Source organism: Mercenaria mercenaria, chromosome 1 (assembly GCF_021730395.1).
Source record: "Mercenaria mercenaria strain notata chromosome 1, MADL_Memer_1, whole genome shotgun sequence".
In the NCBI taxonomy this organism is placed as follows: Eukaryota; Metazoa; Mollusca; class Bivalvia; order Venerida; family Veneridae; genus Mercenaria; species Mercenaria mercenaria.
In genome coordinates, this window is record NC_069361.1 from 109926585 (window position 1) to 109946319 (window position 19735).

General features: G+C 36.1%; 1 protein-coding gene and 1 long non-coding RNA gene across 2 annotated transcripts; one reads left to right on the forward strand and one right to left on the reverse strand.

The window, feature by feature from the left end:
* The first annotated feature begins 1887 nt into the window (after positions 1 to 1887).
* On the forward strand, positions 1888 to 11360 carry LOC123545309 (G2/mitotic-specific cyclin-B2-like). Its single transcript, XM_045331644.2, has 10 exons — positions 1888 to 2019; positions 3678 to 3870; positions 5494 to 5635; positions 6174 to 6254; positions 6811 to 6956; positions 8034 to 8141; positions 8521 to 8676; positions 9415 to 9579; positions 9868 to 10104; positions 10787 to 11360. The coding sequence occupies exons 2-10, from the start codon at positions 3685 to 3687 to the stop codon at positions 10928 to 10930; spliced, it is 1365 nt and encodes a 454-aa protein (XP_045187579.2). The 5' UTR covers positions 1888 to 2019; positions 3678 to 3684; the 3' UTR covers positions 10931 to 11360.
* Positions 11361 to 11519: 159 nt separating this feature from the next.
* On the reverse strand, positions 11520 to 12274 carry LOC128555364 (uncharacterized). The gene is made up of 2 exons (XR_008370007.1): positions 11738 to 12274; positions 11520 to 11661 (listed from the first exon to the last, which is right to left on the reverse strand). It is a non-coding gene; the product is annotated as an uncharacterized LOC128555364 (long non-coding RNA).
* Between the last annotated feature and the right edge of the window lie 7461 nt (positions 12275 to 19735).

Here is a 19735-nt window from a genome sequence, read left to right on the forward strand (position 1 = left end):
AAATATTGTGCAAAGAACATGTATCTTTCAGATACTTTAATTGTACTTAATGCCCATAGAATAAGGAACTGTATATGCGGGCGAATATGTTTTTAATAGCCATTTATTCTTATTTCTCTACAAGGACTAAGTCATCATTAACTCAAGACATGTTTGCACTCCTCAATTACAAAATAAGAAGGCGATAGTAGTATATCAGAAACAAAAATCAGTAAAAATAATTGTAATGTATTGATAAATGACGTTTATTTGCTCTTTAACCATTTTTTTTTGTGTGTTTCCTAACAATTCTAAATATCCATATATAGCCTCTGGGCATTGTCGTTAACATTACTCAAACATTCAACTATTAGTGATACGGATAACAGCTGAAGGATCACCGAAGATACAGCCTACGTCTTGATAAATAGTAGCTTATACGATGTAACCCATATAGGAGACCCGTATGCAAAACTTTTAGTAATGTTAGTGGGAGCGGATAGCATGCAGTATAATGAAGACACTTCAATTCTAGAAGCTTCCCTCGTTCTTAAGCGCGCCAGATGTAAGGCACCCATACGCTGGCATTTTGATATAGATCGAGAGGAAAATACAAAATATTTGTTTTGATGAAAACATTGAAAAATCAAAATAACCCTCCCGAGATAATTTTTTTTTAATCGATCAGTCACATTTTTACTGCATTACAACTAATTCCTTATTGAGAGTTATTCAAATCCTGCATGTACTAATTTATGGAGCCCTCGCAATGCATTAAAATAGTTACAAGTAAATCATTCAAGTCTGTAATAAACAAAGCAAAACTAATTGGAAATAATTTTGAGTTCGTTACTCTACATACTTTGCAAGGATGTAATCGCAAATCCTTTGGGTCAGGACCCGCTTCATCCGACTCTGTCAACTGTTAGCCAATATATTTTACCATTTTAACATGAACTGGAAACTAGGGCGAGCATAGAACATGTTTTGTTTCAATATCAGCATGATTTAAAATACACATTTTACAACCAATACTCTTTATATTACAAGACAGGCAAGTATGAAATTCACATTGAGTCAACTTTTAAATTAACACCTATTCCGTCAAATGACACCCGATATGACAACTGAAATTTAGCTTCCGAAGAGGGATCGGATAACTTTCATAATTAATCATTTTTTCTTCTGTGGAACACTTCTATATATATATATACACAGACACTTGAGGTGAGGACACCTTTCATTCACCTCTGTCAACTGTTGTCAACTGTTAGCTAGTCTCTTTTAACATTTCAAATCATGCTGAAGTTGTAATAAAATATTTTCTTTGATTGACACCTATGCTAAGTTCGTGTTAAATGCTAAAGTATATTGACTGACAATTAGCTGGAATGGGCGGAGGATGGGTGTTGGGGGTTTGAGGGAGTGGGAGTGGGAGGATGAGGGATGGGGGCTGACCCAAAGTGTCTTTGGATGTAATAATAACGCAGTACCAATTTTACACTTTTCAGAGCTATACTTAAGTACAATAAAACATTAAGTAATACTTTGTGTTGGCATTAAAACAGGAGTAGATTCAAATAAAGCTCGTCGTATAAGCGTAATTAGATCACAAAAATAACACTTAAAAGTATTCTGTTCTGTTACAGATCCAAGACATCATTTCACAGCAGCTCATTATGCATGCTCATTGTATGTATGTTTAGTCTATATGCTTTGCAATGAACAATAAAAACGACCAAAAAAACAAAAAACAAAACAACAACAACAACAACAAAAAACAACAGTTGACCACGCACAATACACACTTATTGCATGGCTTGTCGGTTAATAGTGAAACCTATTGCCCTAGGTTCGAAGCGGATATTTACCCGACGGATACCGTACACAACTCCAGGATGCCGTACCATAATTCTTGGTTGAGTGCATTTGTATCAATAGAGTTGTTCAAGTGGAAAGCAACAATAACTCGTGCTTTTGGCGCAACTTGTCATTCGGTCATCAAAACATTCAAAAGTGAGGGTGTTCAAGTGAAAACAGGTAAATCATTTTTTTTTATTTTGTTCCACAATGATTTTTAGTACACGAAAAGTTCACTATTATTGTTACATGATTTAGAGAGATTCGTAATTCCAAAACCTCTGATTTTGCCATCATTTTCAACAGTTTTAAAGTAAACACGAAGAAGTTGTCAAATACTCAATCTGGCATCGTCAAAATTAGTTTGTTACCATAGAAAAACGAATTAATTCCACGGCCGTTTTATATAAAAATGCTTAAGATCGTTGTTTTTATGACAGTTCGTATAATTTTCTTTCACAAATATTTAGCAGTTTTAGGATCTGTTTTTATTAGCAGACTTACACAATGTTTAAACAAACTGATACAGAAAGACAGATTATATAAATCGAAGTCTTTTTCCGCTTTTTATTACGATGATTTACCTGAAATCTCGATTTTGTACTTTTACTGATTTCAGCTCACATGAGCACAATGTGTTTATTGGCGAGCTATTGTGACTATTCTTATTCTGTTTGTCCGTCCTTAGGCCGCCTTTCAACAATGTTTTACTGCACTGCAGACCTCATTTTCTAACCAATCTTTATGAAACTTTAAAAATGTATATGTTACGATTTCGGAAAATTGAGCAATATCAGTGTTATGGCTTTGTCGTACTTCACTTTGTTTACATATTCGAGGCAAAATTCTTGAGCAGTCTTTTTAAAAACTTGAAAAAATATGTATATGGCGGCATGGTCTCGATCTAATTCAATACTGGGCAATATTTCTACAGGGACTGCATTTGTGGCAACTGAATAAGTCAAAGCTGCCTTATTATAAATCTTTTATTTGTTAGAAGTCACATTTCTGTAGCTATCTTTATAAAACTTACAGAGAATGTTTGTGTTCATCAAATCTCGGATTTAAGTTTGAATGGACAAGATTGGTCTGGTAACAACAAAGTGTTAGTCTTAGCGTTTGCCAGAATGTTTTTCTACCTCTAAGATTGATAACATTACGAGGACAATCTTCATACAACTTACACAGAATGTATTTGTTTATATGATCTTTGACACGTTTGATAATTGCTGTAGAGAAGTTCGAAACTAGATCATCATGGTAAAAAGAGAGGTCATTAGGTCAGATAATAGAAAAAAGCCAGGTCATCATACCTCCAGAAGCAGTATTTTCTATTTGATACATACATGATACCGAATTAGAACGTCGCCTTTATATGGCGTCTGGCTCAAGGTTGAATCTGGGGGTTGCACTTGTAGGCAAAAACTAAGTAGTAGAAAAACCTTAACATTTTGTAAGACCTAGTCCGGATATTTATCATTATGATTTTTAGGTAAAGCTTTCGAAACAACCAGAAACTAGATCATTAAATGCAATTATAGAATATTCTTGTTGACTGTCTGGAGGCCATATTTTCTACCTGACCTACATGAAACATGGCCAGAATGTTTGTCATTGTATAATCTAGGCAAAGTTTAAAAGTTTGTTACATGAAGACAGAAATCTAGGTCGCCAGATAAATTTAGAAAAAGGTACAACACTCTAAAGATCACATTTAATGCTTGATTTACGTAAAATTTTGATCCAAATGTTTACCGTTGTGAAATATGTCAGTTCTTTAACAGAATTATATTTCCAATGTTTTTTTTACACTTTAATTGAACAATTTTCTCCTGCAGGGACAACATGACATCCATTTCTGTGGCCCAGCACCCCAATATAATGGCGAGACACAGGGGGAACCAGTTCACGGGTAAGGAAAATGTGGGTAGGGAGAACCAAGCTGTAAGGAAAGCGGGAGAAATTGCCCAGGGGAATGCATTTGCCGACTTCAAATTTACTGAATTCAAGAAAGACGAAGGACTAAAGGAGGTAGGGTACAGATTGATTTTAGCACGTGTAAAAATTCAATTCCCCATTGAGAAATGATATATGTTTAATATAAAAAGTGAAATAATTACACGTACATGTGAATGTTTGACAAATTATATCATTTTAGCTCCAATAATCGGATAATAGGGGGGAGGGGGGGGGGGGGGGGGGGGGGTGCGCTATTCCACTCGCCTCGGCGTCGGCGTGAGCTATTCTTGATTAAAGTTTTTCGACAACCTTTGTTTTTCTGTCATATCTTTGTTACTATTGCTTATAACTTCACATAAACATTGTCAAGCAAAGTATGTGCCTGGGCTAGGCCCATTATACATAAGGTCAAGGACACCAGGGTGTTTTTTTATACTTAGCTTATTTTTAAGGTTAAAGGTTTTCGGCAACCTTTGTTTTTCTGTCATATCTGTGTTACTATGTCTTATATCTTACTGTAAGTTCACATAAACATTGTCCAGCATACAAACAAAGTATGTTCAGGGGCTGGTCCCATTATACCCAAGGTCAAGGTCACCAAGGTGTTATTCTTAGCTTGTTTTTAAGGTTAAAGTTTTTCGGCAACCTTTGTTTTTCTGTCATATCTTTGTTTCTATTTCTTGTATCTTACTGTAAGTTTACATAAACATTGTCCAGCATGCAAACAAAGTATGTGCAGGGACTGGGCCCATTATACCCAAGGTCAAGGTCACAAAGTTGTTATACTTGGAATTATTTTCATGTTTAATTTTTTTCGAAAGCTTCGTTTATACATACCTTTGGTACTTTAAAAGATAATGACTTGAAATTAAAAACATTTCTTTATAATCATTATCTGCATGTGTGGTTACAATCCCCATAACTCTTATTGTGTTTTTGACAGAATTATGCCACTTTCATATCTAAAGTTTTTTTTGGCAATCTTCACTTTCTATATATAACTTTAGTACAATATAAGATAAAGACTTGAAACTTAAAATGTATCTTTACCATCATCATTTGCATGTGTGATAACAATCCCCATAACTCTGATTTGTATTTTTGACCAAATTATACCCCTTTCATACTTATTTTTTTGACAAACTTCGTTTTCTGGACATGACTTTGGCACCATATAAGATAATGCCTTGAAACACAAAATATATCTTTACCATCATCATCTGCATGTGTGGTAACAATCCCAGTAACTCTTTTTTTTGTGTTCTTACGGACAGCTCTTGTTTCTTTTGAATATATCTCGGAAAACGTAAGTTATGTGTGGTCTTAGTTTTCGGTTGAATCATTTGTTCCTCATCTCTACATATTAAACTAGAGGGTCACATTATTACATGCGATGAATCTTATTCTCGTGTCCGATGGACGCATTTTGGTGTGCTATCAACTGCTTGACACAAAATACTAGTATCTCACAGGCACATTTTCTGCAACGAAAATGATCTAAAAAGACGATGGCGGGCATGTTTGATGTCCTGGCGGCTGGGCAGACCCTAATTTACTTGAAATGTTGGAATTGTGCTGAAAATATTGAGAAACAGAAATAATGCAAACGGTCAACATAATGACTACTTGTATATTTGTCTGTGTAATGGTGTCCGTTAGCTTCAACAAGTTATTCTTTTGTTATTTCTTTTACAGAGACCTGGGTTAACTGATGGGACAAACAGGCACGTCGGGTACGTTAACAAAATCCGTCGGGATTCAGTAAGTGGTAAACCCAAAGAGGTGAAAAAGGTTCCTTTAGTCAGGACACACAGTAAAGTCAGTTTCAAACCAGGGGGTAAGTTGAATTCCACGCAAGAAGTTTGTAAAACGATAATTAAAAGAATTCAATTCTGTTGGACAAAACTTACACGTTTTCACATTTATTTAAAAGATGAGTTTGTACTCCCGAAATAACTTTGATAGTTTACAATCCAGTCTGAGGGTTTGGTAGTCTTGTTGTGAACTTGAGTGTCGGCCGCTCAACACGGACCCCCGGGGGTCGACAACGCCCTCTCATACTAGTATGACACTATTACTGGATTTCCGGGAAGCGGACACGAAAGTTGAGGCTTTCTTCGCAGTCGAGCTAAAATAAAGTAGTATAAACTAATTCAATCTGATGTTCTCATGTGAAGCACTGTCCAGAACATCGGACTGCCTTGATCATGGTGATACGATTATGCATTTTCCATCTAGTTGAGACGATTTCGTTGGAATGTCTTGATTTTTATTTTCCGTTTTTCTAGTTATAATCATTTCATTTTGCAACTTACGGAATATCTAACTGCTATAATGATATCATTGTGAGTGGAAGAAACAATTTCTCTATTTAGGAAGGAAGCCGTCTGTTAGTGAGAAGAAACAAACTCGGTTCACAGTTCCAGTACCTAGCCATGTTGTCCCTGATGATCACGGTACATATCATTTACCCGATTCTCATTTCTGGCATGTTTTAATTATAGCCTCTTCATATAATTTACATTATGTTAGATAACAAATAGCAGCAGACGCTGTCTCTCAGTAATCGTCAAGAAAGTCAGATTTGATGTCTGTATGTATCACTATATAGTCAGTACAGAATAGGAATTGCTTTAAAAGCAGCTTTGTAGTTTACATGGCAAACTAAGGTTAACAATATGTACCTTTGATCAATTGCATGCTTAAAGTTGCAGTTGGCGCCCACTTCCTCTACAATAGGACCATTAACTAGTTCTCTCTTTTGCGCCATTTCGGAAAGAACTTTTTTCTCGTATACATCATATTTTATTCTTGTATTGAAAACATATCAAAATATAAAGATATAAATTAAAAATAAGATATGTTTAAACCAAACTTTCTATCTTTAGATTCATAAAAAGTTACGGCCTCGTACATAATGAATGCCGAAAATTGCAAGACGCAGCTGTCAAGTTCCATTGTCCGTCACAATCAAAGGAAAATATTAAAAATATATTTGTATAATTATTTTAGAATTATCGCCTATGGATGTGGACTCGCCGATGGTGAGAATAAGAAGTGTAATGACTCGAAAGCCACACGGTGTCCTTGACATTGATGCCATTAAGGACCCTTTGACGTGCTCAGAATATGCCCAGGATGTCATTGATTACCTCCAGGTACGTCCTAATGTTTGAATAACAAATTACCTTGTATAAATTTCGTTAAAATGAGTATATATTACAAGAAGTTTGCACACACGTGTCACATTTTCTTCACGTTCTTACCATATATGCGGCACAAAGTTTTGCATCTAGTGTATGAAAGAACTTAATTGTTTAGAGTTCCAAAATACAAAAATCGCTATTTACCTGCTTTCAAAATTTGTAACCTATTTCATTTCGAAAATATTCAAGCAAAACTGATGGTTTCAGTGTATTATTTCGTTCAATGGTTTGCAGAGCACAGAGTTTGAAGGTAACGTCACTGGCGTGTATCTTTATTTATTTTGCTGGGTTTAACGTCGCACCGACACAATTATAGATCATATGGCGACTTTCCAGCTTTGTTGGTGGAGGAAGACCCCAGGCGCCCCTCCGTGCATTATTTCATCACAAGCGGGCACCTGGGTAGAACCACCGACCTTCCGTAAGCCAGCTGGATAGCTTCCTCACATGAAGAATTCAACGCCCCGAGTAAAGCTCGAACCCACATCGATGAGGGGCAAATGATTTGAAGTCAGCGACCTTAACCACCCGGCCACGGAGCACCCACCCCCAACCCACCGCGCCGGCGTGTAAGAAGAACGGTTATTACATTAGCCCTTACCCTGCTATATTAGTTTAATGAACTTGTCCATCTTTCAATATGGACAGTATCATTAACTGTTAAAATGGGTGCTGACTGAATGGCGAATGCAGACCATGATCAGACTGCACGAATGTGCAGGCTGATCTTTGTCTGCACTGGTCGCAAAGGCAGAATCACTTGCTGGCTAAGGGTTGGAGAAGACTGTAGTACTGAATTGTGTGAAGGGTTTGATACAAGTATAGACAGAGGTTATCAGTTGTAAAATAACATTACACTACCATCATAATAATGACAGGCAATTGATTAATATCAGTTGCACTTGATTGCATTAGGCTCTCTATTGCTTTAAATGTCATTTAAAACATGGCCAGTGGAAATACTGCCTCGGTGAATGCCTTAGTTTGCTTCTTATTTTAAGAACATGTTCGTTTTTCTTACATATATAGATGGTTGAGAGACGTTCATCGTTTCCAGAGAAGTACCTCCAGCAGAAGGGTAGCGATGTGACACCTCATATGAGAACAGTGCTTATGGATTGGCTCATACAAGTACAGGTATACTTAGCTTAACACTATATATTTTCTCGAGTGTACCTTATCCTCACAAACAGCAGCAGACACAAAATATGAACATACAAGCAGCAAAAGGCAAACGCAAACGTGATGATAAATATAAAGTTTAGCTGTATGGCATTTCTTTTTTCATTTGAATTTGTAATCACATTTTAAAGTTGTGCCGGTAGTGTATAGGAGCTGCTGTAAATCCAACATGACACAATTACTTTTATAGTACAAATTGGCATTGAGACATTAATGGTGTTAGGCGAAGCTTGTGCTTTGAAACTTAGCAATTAGTTGTCATCCAAACATTAAATGATCTGTAGAATTCCAAAAATATACCTTTCGTTAACTGATTACATTATGTGAATTTTAGGTTCATCAAGATTTATCCCAGCATACTCTGCACCTGTGCGTGAATCTGATAGACAAGTTCCTCTCCATTCAGAACGTCATGCTCGACACACTGCAACTTCTTGGTATAACTTCGCTCCTCATTGCTGCCAAGTATCATGAAAGATTTCCGCCAGAGGTAAGATTCGTCTCGAACTTTTCACTTTTACTTGCTGCAAAGAATCACACCGACCTTGGAATCGTTTTCGACAAGTTGACAGATTTTACCCACAAGCCTTTGCCATTTTGGTGGAAAGTTCCTCGAGAGCAGTAAAGGCTCATAATACCTTTGTTCATAATGTGGCTGGCACCTTTTTTATTATAAACATAAGATATATATTAATTTCTTGTTAAATCCTACTTTCAGTAATTGTTTTCTCTAATATTTGTCAAAGGTTTGAATATTGATTAACATAGTATAAAGTCTTATTTAAAACGAAATTTTTGATTACCTCCCTTTACAGGTCTGTGTAATAAATATAAGTTCATGTGCAGTATTTCAGGTAGTGCTTTTCTAACCAAGTAATTATGCATAACATCTTATTGGACAGCTGTAACATCTGTTTTTAATATGATATTTAAGCCTAATGGGACTTTAATGACTCAATGAAATATGTTACATTTACACCACGGAGTATTGCAGGTAGACTATAAAGATACCGGTAGATACAAAAAGCGAAATTGTTTTCATTTTTCAAAATTATCTACACAGTGTATGTTGCGAACTAGACGGAAAGCTTGCTTGAATTGAGTTTTAATAATAACTTGAGACAGTTTTCCGTTAAATTATTGCTATACATAGATCTCTGTTTTAAAACATTTTGTTATAAATGATATCTAGGTCATATCACTGAAATCCCTTTATCTTCATGTTTAGATCTGTGACCTGTGTCACCTTACAGACGGAACGTATGAACCTAGTCAAGTTCTCAAAATGGAACGCTACATACTGAAGAAATTGAACTTTGACCTCAATATTCCTGGACCCGTCATATTCTTGGAGAGATTTCTTCTTGTGAACCAATGCGAAAAGAAAATGTTGGTCTGTATACTAGCACTAAATGTGTGCCTTGTGAATTATATATTATATGTCGCTGTCATTTCGCTACAATGGCATAGCTGTTCCCTTTTTTATTTTGAATAATTTTGATTATATTACAGCTGTATTTATTCTTAAAATTAATCTGTTTTGGGAGTATTCAGTTAAACAATGTCTTCGATCAGTTTTCTAGTGTACTTCTCATGGATCAATGAATTTACGTCGTTTCACGATATCTTCGTGAGTTTTAAACCCGTAACCAATCAACAAATTGTTTTGATGCTGTTTCAGATCCAGAGTATGTCGATGTATTTGCTTGATTTAACCCTGACGGAGGCCACGTTTGTCCATTTTTACCATTCTCTGCTAGCAGCCAGCGCCATCTATATCTCGCGAGAACTCTTGGGATGTGACGTACTCTGGGATCAAGCGTTTGCACACTACACCAAATATTCGGAGAACGACCTGAGTGAGTGTGTGAGAGCAATGAAACGAACACTCTCAAAACTGAACAAGTCAAAGTTCACGGTAATTATTTTAGTTTTAAGAAAAAATACAATTATCAATAAATGGTAACTATAGAAACCAACAACGAGTGTATTACTTCAGTGCGGGGTGGAGAAACCATTAAGAGCACTATAGTGTATTATCAATTTTATGTAATGACTTTATTTCACTCCCGCGACGTCAAACATGTGATAAATAGAGGATATTACATGAGTGTCTTTTCATATTGAATTTATTAAACGAGTTGAATAAAATAATTATAAATTTTATTCAACAAATTTAATAAATTCAATGTGGAAAGTCACAAATGTAATATTCTTTTTATCACATGTTAGCTTTTCCTGTGGAAACATCAAAACTTTTACTTTCTTGTACAATATAAACAAATCAATTTGACCAACGTCTCCTATACTATAAACGACGTCGTCTTCTTAATTTGTGCGATACCCTTTCGAGTTGCTACTTCTCGTTTAAAGTAAAGAAGGAACAGTCGAAGGCTATATGTTCTAAAGAGATTGCAGTTTTCTGAATTTTGACACCTCCAATGGTTAATGTTATATACATGTATATGGATTTACTATGCATACACGAACATGTATGAAATCGCATCCTCTGTAATATTGCTACTGTACTACAAGCACTGGTCAGTAACATGTACATTTCAACAAAACGCCTTAACATAATAACTTGTTTGTTTATACAGGGTGCCAAGCAGAAGTACGCTCACCATGATTTCCACAGTATCAGCAAACACAGGGTACTTATCCCAGCCGAGTTGTGGCCCGAACACGAGCACGAGCATGAGGATCACGAGAAACTCAAGTCCAATGAGACCCTCATTATGTGAGACAGCTGTTCCAATATGATCAGTTCTGTATATCTGAAATAACAATAGCCTTTGATGGCCTGACTGAAAATATATTTTTGTTGCACTAATCACGTACTTAAAAGATGAGGCAATAATTTTACCAGCCTTGCCGTACATTTTGTCCATCGCTCATAAAGAAGAATTAACAGCAATGACCATCATGGACTCTACAACGAGTATTTCACTATTCGAAAACGAGACCATATTTATGTTAGCTGTGAAAAGTTTATTATAAGCAGTATTTCTGATTGATATTGGCGTTTGCAAATGTGTATTAGAGAGCGAAAAAGTCACAGCTCTATACATTGATGTTTGTTCTTCCTGGTTCGTGTTTGATTTTGTTGTATCTATATTTGTGTTCTACACTTCTTTCAGTTTCTACATTGTTTCTATTTATGATATCTGTATGTTTATGATATCTGTATGTTTTTGTCTACACTGCTTTCGATTTCTACTATCTTTCTATTTATGATATATGTAAGTTTCTATTCTATACTGCTCTCATTGTCTACACTATTAAGTATGTTGTCTATGCTATACTGCTCACGATTTCTACAGTTTCTATTGATGATATATGTGTTTCTTTTCTATACAGCTGTCAATGTCTATACTCTGTGTTTACTTTGGTATATGTCACGATTTCTACACTGTTTCTATTTATGGTATATGCACGTTTCTTTTCTGTACTGCTCACGATTTCTACACTGTTTCTATTTATGGTATATGCACGTTTCTTTTCTGTACTGTTCACGATTTCTACACTGTTTCTATTTATGGTATATGCACCTATTTATGGTATATGCATGTTTCTTTTCTGTACTGCTCACGATTTCTACACTGTTTCTATTTATGGTATATGCACGTTTCTTTTCTATACTGCTCACGATTTCTACACTGTTTCTATTTATGGTATATGCACCTATTTATGGTATATGCATGTTTCTTTTCTGTACTGCTCACGATTTCTACACTGTTTCTATGGTATATGCATGTTTCTTTTCTATACTGCTCACGATTTCTACACTGTTTCTATTTATGGTATATGCATGTTTCTTTTCTATACTGCTCTCAGTGTCTACGCTGTTTCTACTTTTGGTATAGGTATGTTGTCAATGCTACACTGCTTCCGATTTCTTCACTATGAAGCATTGTCTACATTTATGTTTCCTTACATTTGTAAAAACTGCCATGTTAAATTTAATTTATTGTTTGTATACTTACAAAATTGCATCGAATATAAAATGCAAAATATACTTTACATTTGTTACTTTTCACGCTATTTATTTATTTATAAATTGCTTTTTGCAATAAATTGTTCATTTTCAATAAGTCGTTCAGTTAATTTTTTTCCACAAGAAAAAAAAACGTTATTATGGAATTTGTCCAACTAAAAGTTTTAATTAAAGGCATGCCAAATTGATACGAAGTTCTTCGGGTGGACCTTATCGAAAAATGATATTCATTCACTCGCATGTACATTTCTTACTGTGTGACTAAATGAGCATAAAATATCCAGCCTGTTAAAATATGACACTGTACTGGGGAGGGGGGCTATTTCTATTTTCTCAAAAGTATCAGATTTTGAAGCTGTCCTTGGACTACACATTTTACATTCTTTCAGATCGCATTGTTCAGTAGAACCAGTGGTTAGATATCGTTATCATTTTACAGAAATGATCACCTTGGACAGATTGACTTATCATCTAAGAAGTATAAAATAAATATAGCCTGCTGACATTAATGGAACTCTAGACGTTTCTTGAAAAAATATACCCTAAAGTAACAAATCTTAATGAAAATATTTGTTAGGAAAGAATAAATGCACCTGAATATTCAACCTAGATTCCATTAGGAAGACCAAATTAAAGGCATTGACTTTTGTGAAATGGGCTATGTACACATTTATCCAAGACGGTACACATTATAAAGACGTGAAGATTAAAGTTGTGCTCTAGCAGATTTGACATTGGATTCAATCGGTAAGAGCAGACTCATAGCTCTTGAATTTGACAAAGCGGAATTTGTTGTACAAAATATTTTATGAAGAAGCACATTTTATTTAGGACCACCTTTTCTCAAAAACTGTAAGTGGTACAGCTTTGAAACTTTTCACACTTGTTTATTATCATTTGGTGACTGTGTAGGCCAAGAACTATAACTCTGATTTACATTTTGTCAGAATTATGGTCCTTTTTGTACTTAGAAAATTCGGGTTTCTTAGTTACTTTTTATAGGTCCACCTTTAGTGAAAAACTATAAGAGGTACAGCTTTGAAACTTTGCACACTTATTTATCATCATTAGATGACTATGTAGGCCAAGAACCATAAGTTTAATCTGCATTTTGTCAGAATTATGGCCCTTTTTATACTTAGAAATTCTGAACTGTAGCTCATTTCTTACATACTGTCCAGCACTTGCAGCCGTAGGCGATGCTCTTCTTGAATTCTTGTCATTTCTGTTGACTGCTTTTACCTGTAAATGCAAAAAAAAAAAAATTGTCAGGAAAAATGGATGAAAGTCACAAATGATCTTTATTTATGCATACAATAATTAATAAAATCTGTGAGAAGATTCTTTGGAAGCATAGAACACAACCAAGCAAAATACTAGCGGACTTGGTTTGATTGAATCTGTTCATGAGAGGTAATGGAATAACGCCCCATTGGACTGCGAATATTCTCCATGATCCGAAAGAACCAAAAAATATTACACTGGTCCTAAATAAAGGCTGCTATATGGCACTTACGGACTGCCGTTGTGATTGGTAATAAAATATGTGAGTGAGAGACATAGAATGCACTTGACAATTAATTTCAACCAGCGATGTAAATACATGTATACCACTTTCTCAGACTTGTTTATGCTACACAGAAATATTATTTGGAATCGTCATTAAATAAAAGTAGTCATATAAATGAAAAGAATGCGAAAATACCCTACTCAGTGCATGAAATTGAAATTGCCAGTCAGATAGCCTTTGTGGCTCTGGAGTTAACATTCTATGAATTTGACGAAGAAATGTGGAAACTGACTACTTTAAGCTGTGGCGGACGTATATTCTTGATTTTTTGCTGCTGATCACATCATATTGTAGCGCAAAAATATATACATGTATATAGGTTGTAACTGGTCTTATGCATGAACTTCAAGTATAAATTTGTGGATTTTAGCTTCACTATTCGGAGAAGGGGGGGGGGGGGGGGGGGGGGGGGGGGGCGCTATTCTACTCACCCCGGCGTCGGCGTCGGCGTGAGCTTTCTTTGTTAAAGTTCTTCGGCAACCTTTGTTTTTCTGTCATATCTTTGTTACTAATGCTTATATCTAACTGTAAATTCACATAAACATTGCCCATCACACAAACAAACTATATGCACGGGCTGGGCCCATTATGCCCAAGGTCAAGGTCACAAAGTTGTTATACTTGGAATTATTTTCATGTTATTTTTCTTTCGAAAGCTTCGTTAATAGACATATCTTCGGTACTTTCAAAGAAAATTTGAAATTAGAAATATTGCTTTATAATCATCATCTGCATATGTGTGGTTACAATCCCCATAACTCTAATTGTATTTTTGACAGAATTATGCCCCTTTCATACTAAAAGTTTTTTGGCAATCTTCGCTTTCTGGATATAACTATAGTACAATATAGGATAAAGACTTGAAACTTAAATGTATCTTTATCATCATCATCTGCATGTGGGTAACACTTCCCATAACTCTGATTTTTATTTTTGACCAAATTTATGTCCCTTTCATACTTAAATTTTTTGACAAACTTCGTTTTCTGGACATAACTTTGGTACTATATAAGATAATGACTTGAAACTCAAAATATATCTTTACCATCATCATCTGCATGTGTGGTAACAATCCCAATAACTCTAATTTGTGTTCTTGATAGAATTATGCCCCTTGGTGTATCTTCCTTCTAAAGTAGAGGTCTCTTATTGAGACATGTAATCATTTTACTGTCAAATCGCCGAATAGTTGAGCGCGCTGTGTTACGATCAGCTCTTGTTAGTGACTAGATTAGCTCACGATTTTTAAACAACTGTGCGTTATCATTTCGTACCGATTTAAACACTGTTCAACATCACGTGGAAGGGTCAGTCTGGACGGTTGGAATTCATTTATTTCTTGTATACTGTTATTGACCGATAAGTCATTCAATAATCTTTTACATGACATCATAAATAAAAGTTCATATTAATTTCCTTCAAGTTTAGATTTTTGGTGTTGAACTATAAACAAGTCAATAGCACAAACTATGGACCGGCGTTTTATATAAGGATTCATGTAATAATTCACGTTATTGGGAAGGACGTATTTTCAACTCTTAAATGCTCAACAAGGCCTGCGACAGTTTATTCATTGTACCAATTATGTATGCATAAAATCCGGCTCTATAATATCACCGTTATTCACAACAAAGTATTCTTTTTATTCTCACATATGCAATACTGTGCCACTTGATGTTCTTAATCGAGGAGATGAAAAAAAAAACGGCTCAAGCATTTTGGATATTAAATTGAATTAAAGTTTAATAATAAATGCATTTACACGAAATACTACTGTCTGGTTATGAAACCATAATGGACTGCACATTTTTGCATTTGGTAATGGGGAAAATGTGGTTTCCATCAAGTCTGTGTGAAAAGAAAAGTATTGGTCTCCGACAATTTTTTTTTAGATTTGGTTTTCAACATGGAGGCGGAATCTTACGGTGTTCCATTAGGGCCAGCGCCTACTCCCTAGGATTACGGAGCGCGAAGGTATACGATGCTTCCCCATCATTCCATCGTACCTTCGCGCTCCGCAATTATAGTGAGCAGACGCCGGCCCTAATGGAACACCGTAGGGCGGAACAATGGCGATACGCGACAATACGATGATGACTAGTCAAAGTCGCGATATTGTAATAACTTTTGCACAGGTCAATATCTCTCCTCCACGTACAACATAGGAAGGACCTTTATTCGCGGCGATTTTTAAATCGCATTTTAACTTAAAAACGTAAATATTAGTGAAATTTTAAAATACCTGGAAAGAATGCGGGGATAATACACGTTTTTTTGAGTATGATCGTCTGCAGAAGCCCGCGGGAATGTTTGAGTAATTCAAAAGCATCGACGCTACAAAATAAATCAGCAAGCTCACAACTAGTTCTAATTTATACCGAAAGTTCGTTATTCCGTATGATTGCTTGATGAATTTGAACCTTCTCCTAATGTTCTAAAAGCGCACATTGTATATAACATTAGTTATATATTTTCAATATTTTAAAATTCACTCAAGACAAGAAAATAATTATAAAATATATAAAAAAAAATAATGTTAACGTTTAATCTAATGTGTTCTTAGCAATTGTTTTGGGAATAGAGCCTTTTTGTATTTGTTTATTATCTGTTATCAAAGGATCAACTATATCATTACGTGGTTACTGTAGTTAAATTTGCCAAACTATCAAAATAAGGGTACCTGGTGATTGTCCAGGCCCACGGTACCTCCCGGCGTATGTAGTCCAGTAACATCACTGTGATGATAACGAACGAGTTGGTAAACATATCAGCAGGTGAAAACGAAGACGAAGTTATCTTACTATGTTTAATTGGTTCGAACGGAAACATAGATATATGTATTGCAACTGACCGAGTTCACACATTTTAAGATTAAAGATATCCTCTTACCGAATTGAGAAAAACATTCAATATAGACATGTTATACCTTTTTATGCCCCCCTTCGAAGAAGGAGGGGTATATTGTTTTGCAGATGTCGGTCGGTCTGTCGGTCGGTCGGTCGGTCTGTATGTAGACCAATCCGTTTCCGGATGATTACTCAAGAACGCTTAGGCCTAGGATCATGAAAGTTGATAGGAAGGTTGGTCATTACCTGCAAATGACCCCTATTGATTTTGAGATTTGTATGTCAAAGGTCAAGGTCACAGTTACCCTGAACAGTTAAACGATTTCCAGATGATAACTCAAGAACGCTTGGGCCTAGGATCATGAAAGTTGATAAGGAGGTTGGTCATGACCAGCAGATGACCCCTGTTGATTTTGAGGTCAGTATGTCAAAGTTCAAGGTCACAGTGACCTGGAACAGTTAAACGGTTTCCGGATGATAACTCAAGATTGCTTGGACCTAGGATCGTGAAAGTTGATAGGGAGGTTGGTCATAACCAGCAGATGACCCCTATTGATTTTGAGGTCAGTAGGTCAAAGGTCAAGGTCACAGTGACCAAACAGTAAAACGGTTTCCCGGCGATAACTCAAGAACGATTGGGCCTAGGATCAGGAAAATTGATAGGGAGATTGATCATGACCAGCAGATGACCCCTGTTGATTTTGAGGTCATTTGGTCAAAGTTCAAGGTCAGATTGGCCAGAAACAGTTAAACGGTTTCTGGACAATAACTTGAGAACGCTTGGGCCTAGGATCATGAAGCATGATAGTGAGGTTGGTCATGACCTGTAGATGACCCCTATAGATTTTGAGGTCTGTCGGCTTAAGGTCAAGGTCACATTGACCCGGAACAGTTAAACCCTTTCCGGACGATACATTGAGAACGCTTGGGACTAGGATCACTAAACTTAATAGGGAGGTTGATCATGGCCAGCAGATGACCCCTGTTGATTTTGAGGTCAATAGGTCAAAGGTCAATGTCACATTGAACCAGAACAGTAGAATATTTGTTTACAGTGAGCAAATAATTTCTGTTCCTTGTGCAATTACTGAATGCATCAAGGGGGGGCATTTCGTGTTCGACGAGCTCTTGTTTCTGTTTGGAATAGTTTGGCCTCTTTGAATCATAGACTTTTGCGTAAGTTGGTGTACATGGGGTGAGGAGTGGTTCACGTTTCATTACATGTCGTGAACCCACCAAGTCGGCTATCATTTTGATTGCCTGCATTCTATACTCCCAAACGATATTGTAGATTTTTATTGGTCAACTTAAAAATTATTTTGGTTTCTGGCAGAAGTATTTTTTTCAATACATGTATTTGGAAAACGACAACTTTTAAACTGCAATGGTAGATAAAGATGTCAAACTCAGGCTGGCTTTTCTCGCCTTTTTAAAGAAGTATCATGCCCAAGAACCAGACTAGTTAACAATTTCGTTTTCTTCTTAAAGTCTACACAACGTGATATCTTCACAACGTGATATCTGCCCATCGTGATATCTGCACATCTTGTCTTTAACATTAGAGAGAGCATTCTAGGCTAGAACACTTGACTTATCAAGAGGGTTCTAGGCATCACACTATCATGCCGAAACATCTTCAAAGTCTTGCTTCGTTCGAAGAACCTACAGGTTTATGATATTTTCCAGTGATTCTGAAATATTAACACTGAGTAGTTTTAACTCTGTTTATATGGCAAATTCGGTGATAATTGAAAAAAAGCAACAACAAAAAAACATCATGTCATAGATGCTGATACCTTCAAAAATAGATAGATGTGATTTGACGGCAATTCGTACGCACTGACTATAACAAAGCAAACAGTCCTCCTTTTTTGAAAAACACTAGACCTTGCGAATTCCGAGATTAAGGCCTGAAACATATTATTTGCTTCGTAAGCATAGAATCGAACGATTACTGAACACTGTCGAATGATATTGTGCCCTGCTTCAACAACTTGGTATGATTTCACAGAAATTCGGATACTTTTAAATAAAAAATAAAAAAATTGCTCTAGTGTCGAGGCTCCGTGACCTACTGACCCTCAAAACAATAGGAGTCATCTGCTGATCCTCTGACTGCTGAAGGCGTATCATATTGGACACAGTGATAGACAGGCCGGCGGTCGAACAAAACAATATACCCCCTCTTCTCCAATGGAGGTGGGGATGCATAATTATAGCTCTTGCAGATTAGTTAATTGTTGAAAAAACTCTCATGTATCAATTGATTTCAGTTTGTTTTGTTATTAATATTTGATGAATAACATAATGATACACTCAAGTAATTTCCACTTTTAAGAACGTACTTCCGCTTGATCGTATTAGGCACTTCTGTCATATGAGAGTGTAATTTACACATGACAGTGATTATAAACAGACATTCATAAACATGTTGGGGAATACAGTGAGTGATATACCGGCTCTGATTCTTCGAGCATTTTCTTTGGCTAAAAATACAACAAGTATGGCGTTTTTTGGAATATATTCCACGGAAACGTACGAGCCCCTGGCTTTAGCAGATCGGGAGCACGTGCAGATAAATGCTGCCATGAATGCTGAAGAGGATCGAACAAGGAAAATGGCTGTCCAGATTACACCAAGTCAGATTCAGGCGATCGTGCAACACATCCGAACACCAGACAACCCGTTAACGCAAATAAATATCGCAAATCTGCGTTTTGTGTGTCTCACCGGAAGTGATTGTATGACTGGGATGTCAAATTTTAACATGGACACAAAACGAAATTCAATAATTGATATTGACAGGTCTGTGTTTAGCATCATACACGAGCATTACACGAGCCAGGAACTTCTAGAAGCAGTGCATGCTTTACAAATATCGGCGGTATTGAAAGAAGAGTTTATAATTGTTGGTATGTGTAGGGCGGGAGAGGAATCCTCCTTGAAAGTTCTCAAAACTATTTTTGAATAACCGAACACTCTAGATACATGTCTTTATGACATATTGTAATAAAATAAAAGGTACAGAAATGAACTCATTAGAAAGGAGAAGAAAACCGGAACATTTATTTTCTTAGACAGTTCTGGAAACGGCAGTTACGCACAGGATCCTTGTGTTACGTAGAAATGGAAGTTG